The sequence below is a fragment of the Hippocampus bargibanti genome, linkage group LG14 (genome assembly GCF_051943395.1).
Source record: "Hippocampus bargibanti isolate YZ-2025 linkage group LG14, ASM5194339v1, whole genome shotgun sequence".
In the NCBI taxonomy this organism is placed as follows: domain Eukaryota; kingdom Metazoa; phylum Chordata; class Actinopteri; order Syngnathiformes; family Syngnathidae; genus Hippocampus; species Hippocampus bargibanti.
Genome location: NC_142747.1, coordinates 20,351,200 through 20,362,086, shown reverse-complemented (window position 1 = coordinate 20,362,086; position 10,887 = coordinate 20,351,200). Strand labels below are relative to the sequence as shown.

Here is a 10,887-nt window from a genome sequence, read left to right as displayed (position 1 = left end):
AAAAAAAAAAAAACAATAACAACACCCAAAAATTCATAATGCTCATTTGGTATTCATCTGTTTCTTTTGGCGGACTCTTCCTAATGTCCGAACACTGCTGGGATATGCCGCAGCAGGCCAGCGTTTCCCATGATGCTAAGCAGCTCGGAAAATGGATGAGTGTGTCAGCTGCAAGGTCTTAATTGGGCCATTGTGAACAATAAGATAAAGAGCAGCATCGCAATTCATGTATCCCATGACGGATTGTTAATAATGCTATTTATCATCATATACTTGCATCTACTTACAGCGTCTCTTTGTGCAACTGAATAGTTTGATTGCGGGCACACGTCGAGAGCAAAAAGGAGTCTAATTGTGTGCCCTGGTGTTTTGTTTTTTCTTTTAGTATTTTGCAATTGGGTATAACGAGAGACCTTTGTGCACCGTTAGGGGGTTGAAAACCTCGCTTTACGAACCACTTGGCTTACGAACTTTTCGGTTTACGAACGTTAAATTTATGAAAACTTTACCTTGGCATACAAACTATTTTTCGGGATACACACGGAGCGCCACAATGAGTGATGTTTCGTTCGCAAACGAGCCCGTTCTCCTAACTAGAAAATGGCAGCCGACTGTTTTTCTCCTCTATTCCCCGCCCCCAGTCTTCGGTTAAAGCCACGTGATTGGTCAACAACGCAGCAGTGAGGGGAGGTGCTTTAAACATTAAAGAGACAGGCAGACGACAGAGAGAGAGAGAGAGAGAGAGAAAATGGATAGAAAATAGTGACATTTGGACTCATTTCAACTTTGATAGTTCAAAAGCAGAGTGTAGACTGCAAGGTTAATCACTCAGGCTCCACAAATAACCCGCACAAGCCATCTGTACACTTGATGCAAAAAGCTATCAACCCAGCTAAACAGAACACAATTGATGAGGAACTAGGTAAAATTATGGCAGAGAAAGCACTTACAAGGGATCATTCCTCAAAATGGTGAAGAAAGAAGGCTACGGTCCTCATCAAGTGTTTAATGCTGATGAAACCGGTCACTCCATTCCATCAAGCAATCAATGACCATCACAAAGGTCAATAAAATGACTTTATTATACAGTACAGTTTATTTCTTTAATTACAATACCATATCACATTTATTATACATACAATACGTATATTTTGTGTCGTTTTAAGGCTTAGAAAATTATAAATGATGTTTTATGCGGGACCTGGGAACGGATTATTCTCATTTTAACGGTTTTCTATGGGAAATTAATTTTTGGGATACACACTTTTCGCCTTACACAGTCTGTCTAGGAACCAATTAAGTTCGTAAATCAAGGTATCACTGTACACATCATTTGCATCAAATTCAAGGAAATGTCTCCTATTTTTAGAGCAGCCAACTAAAATAACAGCTTTCAGAGTCATATCGGGGGACTTTCTTCACAGAAACATTCTACATCGCAATCTCTGTGAAGATAAATGCTGCCGTTACCTTGGCAACAGATTAAGAGATCAAGTATGGGTAAAAATAGAAACGTCGACAGCAAAAATAGACTGGACTAAAATATACTTGAGTGAGTTCATTCACAGTCGATCAATGGCGCACGTGACAAGCACAAGAAGTGACATGATCTGTCGCCGTGGAAACGGAATAGTCATTAGGTTTTTAGTTTTGCTGCTAGGGAGGAAATTGAAGTAAGGGAGAAAGAGAAGCGGGAAAAAAGGGGGAGAGATGGCCAAAGCCTAGGAGGCAAATTGGGGGGGGGGGGGGGGGGCTTGACGAGGGGAACACAAATGGAGGGAAATGATGGGCGTAATCCAGATTAAAATGGTGGCTTTTGGACAATCCAGAGTAAAGAGTTCATGCCAACTCCCCACCCACGCCGCTTCCTCCCGTGCCAAACTTCCAACCCAAATCAGCCGCTTTGGCACATGCAGTGAGCCTCCATCACACACACACACACATCCCAAAAGCAAAGAGCTTCTTTTAACACCAAAAACAAGGGTCAGAACAGGCATCACCATCACTTCTCATTTTATATTAAAGGACAACCGACGTCTCCGGACAAGTTGCGTCCATAATTTGTCTTCAAAATGTCTTCAAATGACGTCACTGAAGAAACGCCCCTGACCGGAAAAAAAGGACACATTGTAGCAGTCCTTCCATCACGTCAATGCATTTGGCTGGTCTGAAAACTTCGTGTAGCACCAAAAAAGAGGCAGAAGAGGGCGAAAAAGCTCCGTGTAAGGAATTAATCAGCCTGTGGATACTATTGCCTCAAAATGGCACAGAATACATTCTTTAATCGATTGCAAACATGTATACTTTCCTCTTCGGAACTATACTATACTATATTTGAATCATATTCATAACTGGATGTGTAACAAAAAAGCATCTTCTCCCAATCTGAAGCCATTGTTTTGATTCTCCAGCAAGGCAAGACGTCTTGGGGTGACGCCACGAACAAGGGGGCGGGACCTTCTGAAACCGGCCACTTCCGGTTTCAAACTGAAGTACTTTTTACACACTTGAAGTCATTTTTATTGGTGTTTTGCATTTGACTCAAAATATCATCCTGCGTGTTTTGGCTATTTTAGATGCTATAAGACGTTTTTCTGATGTCAGTTAGTTAGGAAAGTGCAATTAAAACTGCAATTGTAAAATTCTGTGTCATTACCAACACTTATATTTTGAAATATTTTGACACATGCTTACGGATGGATGATTAAAGTGAGGTGGATAATCGCATACAGTACAAAATGCCTCCCCAACCTGCGATTCATCCGTTAGGTCATTTTTAATAACTAGCATCACCGTAAAGGCAGTGACATTATAGCCCGCGGCTAACAGAGCGGGTGATTACGTATGGGCACAGGAAGTGTGAAAGCAGAAATAATAATCATTAAAAAATGAGGGGATGTCATGAAGGAAAGGCAAAGGTGTCACATGGCTTAGAGTGACTTTCTCTTTTTTTATCAGCAATCTCTCAAAATCAGAAATTCTTGCAATTGCACAGCCTGTTCCTGTCCTCACGTTTGCCAGAGCAGCTTCCTGCCATACATCCATAATCATCCATCCATTGTCCACAGGGGGGTTGGGGGGTGGGGGGGCGAGCGCTCGGGAGGGATTTGCCAAACAACAGCATGTCATAATGGAAAGGTCATGTGATGACATCCACAAACACACACATGTAAATACCGCTGGATGATTAATATTGCTTTTAGGTTGATGTAAGCAAAGGACATGCGTGCCTGTAAAACACGTACGCACGCTTTCCTAGATGGCCGATTATACCTGAGTGACCATTTGATTCAGTCATGCGCGTGCGGTAGGCAGAGCGGGTCAGACTATGTGGTGATTTAAAAAAAGATTCTTATGTAAGAAAGAACAGACGCACTCTTGATCACCTGCACAGACGTGAACCAAAACAAAAAAAAGACACAAACGGATCGATGTCCTCAAGCTAAGCCTCATTCGGTCGGTCACGACAGGAAATTGCTTCAGGCTAAATATATTTTGGGGACTTGAAAATGTGACTTTAGTCTTTGGTGCTTGATTTAATTGTAGAACGGCGATATGGTAAATGGCTTTTGCCCTAAGGAGAGTCTAACACCCAATTTGCAAACAACACATGGTCGCTATGTCTTGTGAAAATGAAATGGAACGGAAATATGCTAGGACTTGTCAGAATGGCCCCGGCTTGTTAGTTAGCATGGAAGCCTCACAGTTTCACAGGTCACAGTTCCATTTTGGATAGAGCTTTCATGGATGGATGGATGGATGGATGGATGGATGGATGGATGGATGGATGGATGGATGGATGGATGGATGGATGGATGGATGGATGGATGGATGGATGGATGGATGGACGGACGGACGGACGGATGGATGGACGGATGGATGGATGGATGGATGGATGGATGGAATAATGGATGGATGGATGGATGGATGGATGGATGGAATAATGGATGGATGGATGGATGGATGGATGGATGGATGGATGGATGGAATGATGGATGGATGGCTGGAATAATGGATGGATGGCTGGAATAATGGATGGATGGATGGATGGAATAATGGATGGATGGATGGATGGATGGATGGATGGATGGATGGATGGATGGATGGATGGATGGATGGATGGATGGATGGATGGATGGATGGATGGATGGAATAATGGATGGATGGATGGAATAATGGATGGATGGATGGATGGATGGATGGATGGAATGATGGATGGATGGCTGGAATAATGGATGGATGGCTGGAATAATGGATGGATGGATGGATGGAATAATGGATGGATGGATGGATGGATGGAATAATGGATGGATGGATGGATGGAATAATGGATGGATGGATGGAATAATGGATGGATGGATGGATGGAATAATGGATGGAATAATGGATGGATGGATGGATGGATGGATGGATGGATGGATGGATGGATGGAATAATGGATGGATGGATGGATGGATGGATGGAATAATGGATGGATGGAATAATGGATGGATGGATGGATAGATGGATGGATGGATGGAATAACTGATGGATGGATGAATGGATGGATAGCATAATGGATGGATGGACACTTATAAATTTATTATTATTATTATTATTATTATTATTATTATTATTATTATTATTATTATTATTATGAAGAGAGGTCGGTCAGTTATTTCCTGGCTAATGCTACCCTCTTGTGGACTTGTAGTAAATCACATCACACTTTTTTTCCAGTCTGGATTAATTCAGACATAGCACTACTGAAGGCCTAGCGATGAAATCCACAGCCCGCCACTGTTATTGTCAATACAACCGACCAGATAGAAGATGAAGCCAATCTACAAACACGGGTTACGTGAATACATTTGAGAACATTTTACACTCCGGGCACAATAAGTACTTTCAACTCCACGTTACTTCATAAAACGCCTTGCGTGTTTTGGGTGAATAATTCAAGATTCCCGCTAAAACACCGTGAGTCAATTCGCTTTCGGGAGGGGATGTTGATTAAAAATGCTAATTCATACATGCTAATAAGGACTCAGGACTTTTTTTTGAAACATGTCCCAAGAAAACCCGACGTCAGGCATATTCCAAGTCCCTGCCCAGTTGTAAACATTGTGTTTCGTCCTGACGACTGAGCTAATGCGGCCAAGGGGGCTAAAGGATTAATGCGAGAAGAAAAGTTAAAGGACAACCGACACCTCCGGACAAGTTGCGTCTCTAATTTGTAAAATCACTTCAAATGACTTTTACTGAGCGTATTTGACAAAGATTCCGCCGCATAGAGCTAGATTTTACCTTTTAAGACTCGCTCTGAATATTCAGGAAGTCTTGTTTTCGATGCCTTAAGTGACGTCACGGAGGGAACGCCCCTGACCGAGAAAGCGACACACAATGCATTTTGGGTACTTTTTTTCATCTGAAAACATTGCATTGATGGCGAAATAAGAAGGAAAATACATAAATAACGCGATGGTGAATGGTTGTGTATTGCACCAAGACTACTATTTGATACTAGTTGACACAAATTCCCAGCGGACAAATCAGCCCATTTCCAACGGAGCTTTGGCGCCATCTTGTGCATTTTCTGGGACGCTACATTGGAGTCCTGACAGCTCGAATTGATACAAAATGACTTCTTTAATCGATTTAAAACATTCATGCTTTCCTCTTCAGAACTATTTGAATCATATTCATAACTGGATGCGTAACAAGAAAGCATCTTTTTCCAAATCTGAACTCTCTGAAGCCATTGTTTTGATTCTGGAGCAAGGCAGTTTGTGAAGGAGTATCCTGGTGTGACGTCATGAACAAGGGGGCGGGACTTTCTGAAACTCTGCATCTCCGGCGTCATTTTGTGGCAGTTTTGGGACACTTTCAGTCATTTTTATTGGTGCATTTGACTAAAAATATCATCCTGCCTGTTTTGTGTATTTTAGATGCTATAAAACGTTTTTCTGATGTCAGTTAGGAAACAAAAAAATGGTGTCGGTTGTCCTTTAAAGGACAAGACATTGCGACGCGTAATTGAATACATAAATCATATCCTTCCTTACTCATGACCTTACTCAAGTGACTGGTTGTTATTTATATTTAGAAATGACATAATCGAGTGACTGGATAAAAGGGTTGGGGTGGGAGGAGGGGGGGACTGTGTGCACGCGTGTCAAGAGAAGGACGGGCAGCGTGAATGGACGTGAGATGTCCTCACACTGACCATCGAGCGCCGATCGTCAAAGCCTTTGCGTGGGGGCTAATAGCGTCTCTCCTGTTTGCCTAAATCTTCCATCGTGTCACTCAAAGGGGATTAAAGAAGCTAAAGCCCCCCCCCCCCCCCCCACGCGCCGAGCCCCTCATGACCAGCAATCACTTAACGGGAAGCAAGACTTGATTCCTGCGCTCGGGACATGCTACAAGTACGCTAGCAATTGAACACGCTACATGTTAAGATCTTGGGAGGATGCGCCCCCAGGACTGAAAGAATATTGAGTTTTAGGACGACATAAACATTCAATGTAGCGTAAGAAATCTTCCACTCTCTTCTTTCATCAGAAAATAAGAGTTAATTCCTAATTTATATCGGTCTGGAGTTATCTGAGACCGAAATGGGGGCGGCTGTACAAAATTCAATACATAAATACAGGTAACATGCGACTTACGACCGAGTTCCATTCCGACCAAAGGGTCGTAAGTCAAAATGGTCGTAAGTCGAAATCCATTCAAAATGTTAAATAGAGACCAGAGGGGAGAGTTGGCGAGTCATTTAGCCTCCGAGTCTCTATTCAACATTTTGAATGAATTTCAACTTACGACCGTTTTGATTTACGACCGTTTGGTCGGAATGGAACTCGGTCGTAAGTCGGATGCTACGTGTATTTTTTTTTAACAACCTGGGCCTCTTTTTGCCCCATTTTAGGCTACGCTCATGTATTTTGGTTTTCTAATATCATTCCTTTCATCACTTTCCTGCTGTGAAATGTAAATTTCTCCACTGTGAGACTAATAATAATAATAATAATAATAATAATAATAATAATAATAATAATAATAATACAGTTCATTTCTAAGTGCCTTTCAAAACTCTCAAGGACACAGGATCGTTTTTTTCTGCGGTTGAGAAGCGGCAGCCATATGCGCCAGCGTTCACTCAACCCGGAAGTAACTCAAATAGATAGAACGCTAGCCAGCTAAGTAACAAATAGCTAATAGATAGCCAGCTATAGAGTTAGTCAACAAGCTAGATAGCCAGATAGCTAATAATAATATTTCATTTCTAAGCGCCTTTCAAAACTCTCAAGATAGCAAATGGATAGCCAGCTCGGTAGATAGCTAATAGATAGCAAATATATTGCCAGCTAGGTAGCTAGCTAATAGATAGAAAATGGATAGCAAATAGATAGCTAGCGAGGTAGCTAGACAGATAGCTAATAGATAGCAAATAGATAACCAGCAAGGTAGCTAGCTAACAGATAGCAAATGGATAGTAAATAGATAGCTAGCTAGATAGATAGCAAAGCTAGATAATAAAAGCTAATCCAATCCAATTCCCGAATAAATGTGGTGAACGAGTGAATAAATCCATGCGGATTCACCTTCCGATCATCGTGGAGTGCTGCTGGACGGCGGCCTCCAAGAGCCGTTCGAGGATGGTCCATTCTCCCATGCTTGCGGTTGGGAGGCATACACTGGCGGGATACACTGGTGAGAAGGTGGTCAAAAATGACACCACGGTTGGTGTTTGAGTGTCTTTGAGGGCGTCGGAGGACGACAGTGAGGAAGTGCAACTTAATGCGATGACGTGAAGCTGAAAAAAAGCAAAGAAAAGAATCTGCTTGTTTGGTGTTTTTCATCTTAAGGTTTTATAATAATAATAATAATCATCATCGTCATCCATTTTCACCATGAATGCACTTGAACGTACTCAAATTAACTCATTCACTGCCATTCGCTAATTTATTCGGGTTGACGTCCAGCGCCATTGCGGAACAATGCATTTCATTTCTTTCAAAACTCTCAAGGTCACTTTACAGTCACAGGATTAGTTTTTCTGTGGGTGAGCAGCGGCAGCCACGTGCGCCAGCGTTCACTCAACCCGGAAGTAACTCAAATACATAGAAAGCTAGCTAGCTAGTCAATAGATAACTAATAGCTAGCCAGCTAGATAGCTCTATAGCTAATAGCTAGCTCTTTCCACATTAGCGCTTTGTTCCAGCTTCAGCTGTTGTTAAAGCGCTATATAAACCAATATGGATGTATTGCATTGTATTTAGGACAGGTGCCCTCATTTCAAGCTAATATAACTCCAGACCCATATAATTTAGGAATTAATGTTTTTTCTTATGAAAGAAGTGAGTCTAAGGTTTCTTACGCTGCAATGAATGTTTATGTAGTCCTCAAACTCATTTTTCTGTTAGTCCTGGAATTTGAGTGACAATGACAAAAACCCTGGCACTGCCTATTCATTAGCTATCTATCCAGCTGGCTGGCTATCTATTAGCTATCTGTTGCCTAGCTGGTTGTTTAGCTGGCTATATATTAGCTATCTATTGGGCATCTATCCAGCTGGCTAGCTACGTATTAGCTAGTTAGCTGGCTATCTTTTAGCTGTCTATTAGCTATCTAGCTAGCTAGCTGCCTATCTACTGGCTATCTATTCAGCAGTTGTTAAAGCGCTGTAGAAACCAATTTGTATGTATTTGGGATAGGTCCCTGCTCTCAGGTTGGGGGAAAGCAGAGGACTACTCCCTGCGGCTTCACTGATTGCTCCTATTGTCCTGATTGCCCTATTTGCTCTGATATCACCTCATCAGCATAACTAAGCCTACGTTGCCTAAGCAGTCTATTGTACGAACGATCCAAATTCTATCCGAATTATTCCGTGTTGATTGAAACGCTGGCGCGTGTGGCTGCCGCTGCTCACCCACAGAAAAATTGATCCGGAATGAGTTTATTTTGTACTTTACTCAAGTATCACATGACTTCCACCAAAATTAGGTTTCCGCATGTTTTTTTGCACATCGTCTGGCAGTGAATGAGTGAGACAAAATAATAGTAGACATCATTAAATCCGTTTCTTACCTGGTTCTTCTCACTTTCCAGCGTCCAATCACACGCTGGTTCTCCAGATGATTTGGACAATTTTTGTCAATGTATATCCATTTCTCCAACACGACGACGAGAGTAGCTTCTCACGGCGAACCGGCGTCATGTCCACATGCTCACGTGATCCTGAATGAAAAGAGAGAAACATCTCCCTCTCATCTTCTTCATTTTTTTTTTCTCCTCTCTCATCCAAACTGGACTTCCCGTTCTTTCATTTAACGTCGAGAAGAAGAAGAAGAAGAAGAAGAAAGCATCATGGTGCCTCTTTGCCTTCCTCCAAACGGGTCTCGTTCACTCTTGCTCACTCAACCACTCTCGATTCCTCCACTTGAAAATCGTGCAAGTCCTCTCACCTCATTTTCCTCTCACTTGTGTTTTTCACCCTCCACCTGACTGGCTTTCGCTCGCTCTCTCACGCACTCCTCGTAGGCAGCTAGACCGAGCGTGTGTCTCGAGGATTACAGAAAGGATTCCTCTCTTTGCTCCTCCCCCCACCGCCGCCGCCCCTCGCTCACTCTTCATCACCGTATTTATCCCCCCCCCCCCCCCCCCCGAGCACCCCTGGCCTCCAAACACATACATTATTTTTTTACAATACAGTGATAACTTAGCTTACGAATTTAATTGGTTCCCAGAGTGTGTAAGGCAAAAAAGTGTGTATCCCAAAAATTCATTTCTCATAGGAAACCATTAAAATGAGAATAATCCGTTCCCAGGTCCCCATAATTTTCTACTTTCTAATTTTCTAAGCCTTAAAACTACACAAAATATACCTTATTATATGTATAATAAATATGCTTACGTATTATAATGAAATAAATAAACTGTGCTGTATAAAAAAGTGGTTTTATTGACCTTTGTGACGGTCGTTGATGGCTTGATGGAATGGAGTGGCCGCTTTCATCAGCATTAAACACTTGATGAGGAACGTGGCCTTCTTCTTGCACCATCTTGAGGAATGATCCCTTGGAGGTGCTTTCTCTGCCATAATTTTACCTAGTTCCTCAACAATTGTGTTCTGTTTAGCTGGGTTGATAGCTTTTTTGCATCAAGTGTCCAGATGGCTTGTGCGGGTTATTTGTTGAGCCTGATTGATGGTAATTTTTAACCTTGCAGTCTACACTCTGCCTTTGAAGTATCAAAGTTGAAATGAGTCCAAATTTTCAGTCCAGTTAGGAAACAAAAAAAAGTGATGTCGGTTGTCCTTAAAGCAACAAAGCATAACGTGGTTGGCCTACATTCACCCTTGCGGGGGTAACAAAGGCAATTAAGCTTTTGAGATAATGACCTAAAATCAATGAGTCTATCCAGACTATTCAATGCGATCAGCTGACGTTTTCAGGAAGAATAAAAATATAATAATAATAATAATAATACATTACATTTATAAGTGTCTTTCAAAACTCACTCCGTTTTCAGTGTTTCGTTAAATAAACTGTTATGAAGTCTAAACCAACAAATGATTTGGATTGGATTCACTTTTATCAGTCTAGCAGTAGAGAAATTAACATTTTACAACAGCAAAGTTAGAAAAGGAAAGAAAGAAGTAGAAAAACAAAATACAGGAGCTGATGAAACTCTCGCGGCGCCATCTTGAAGTAAAAAAAATAAACTACAAAAAAACTACCATAAATAAATACCCTCTTTGTTGCATGAAGCAGTTCTAGATGAAAAAGAGGATCAAAGCGTCCTTTTCACCAGTGGATCAGGGACATCATGGTGAAATGTGCACATCTGCTACAAGCTAAATGTCGAAAGGAAGCCACAAAGCTGTAGCATCCATTGCCGAAAAGCGAC

General features: G+C 41.7%; 1 protein-coding gene across 1 annotated transcript in view; it reads right to left on the bottom strand.

The window, feature by feature from the left end:
• The window catches only part of gjd1b (gap junction protein delta 1b), a 24,176-nt gene extending 14,649 nt beyond the window's left edge, over positions 1-9,527 (bottom strand). Inside the window, exons 1-2 of the mRNA XM_089014182.1 lie at positions 9,067-9,527; positions 7,581-7,792 (exon numbers count right to left, since the gene is read on the bottom strand). Coding sequence (XP_088870308.1) covers positions 7,581-7,651 — 71 coding nt within the window. The 5' untranslated portion in view covers positions 7,652-7,792; positions 9,067-9,527. The remainder of the gene's footprint in view (positions 1-7,580; positions 7,793-9,066) is intronic.
• Between the last annotated feature and the right edge of the window lie 1,360 nt (positions 9,528-10,887).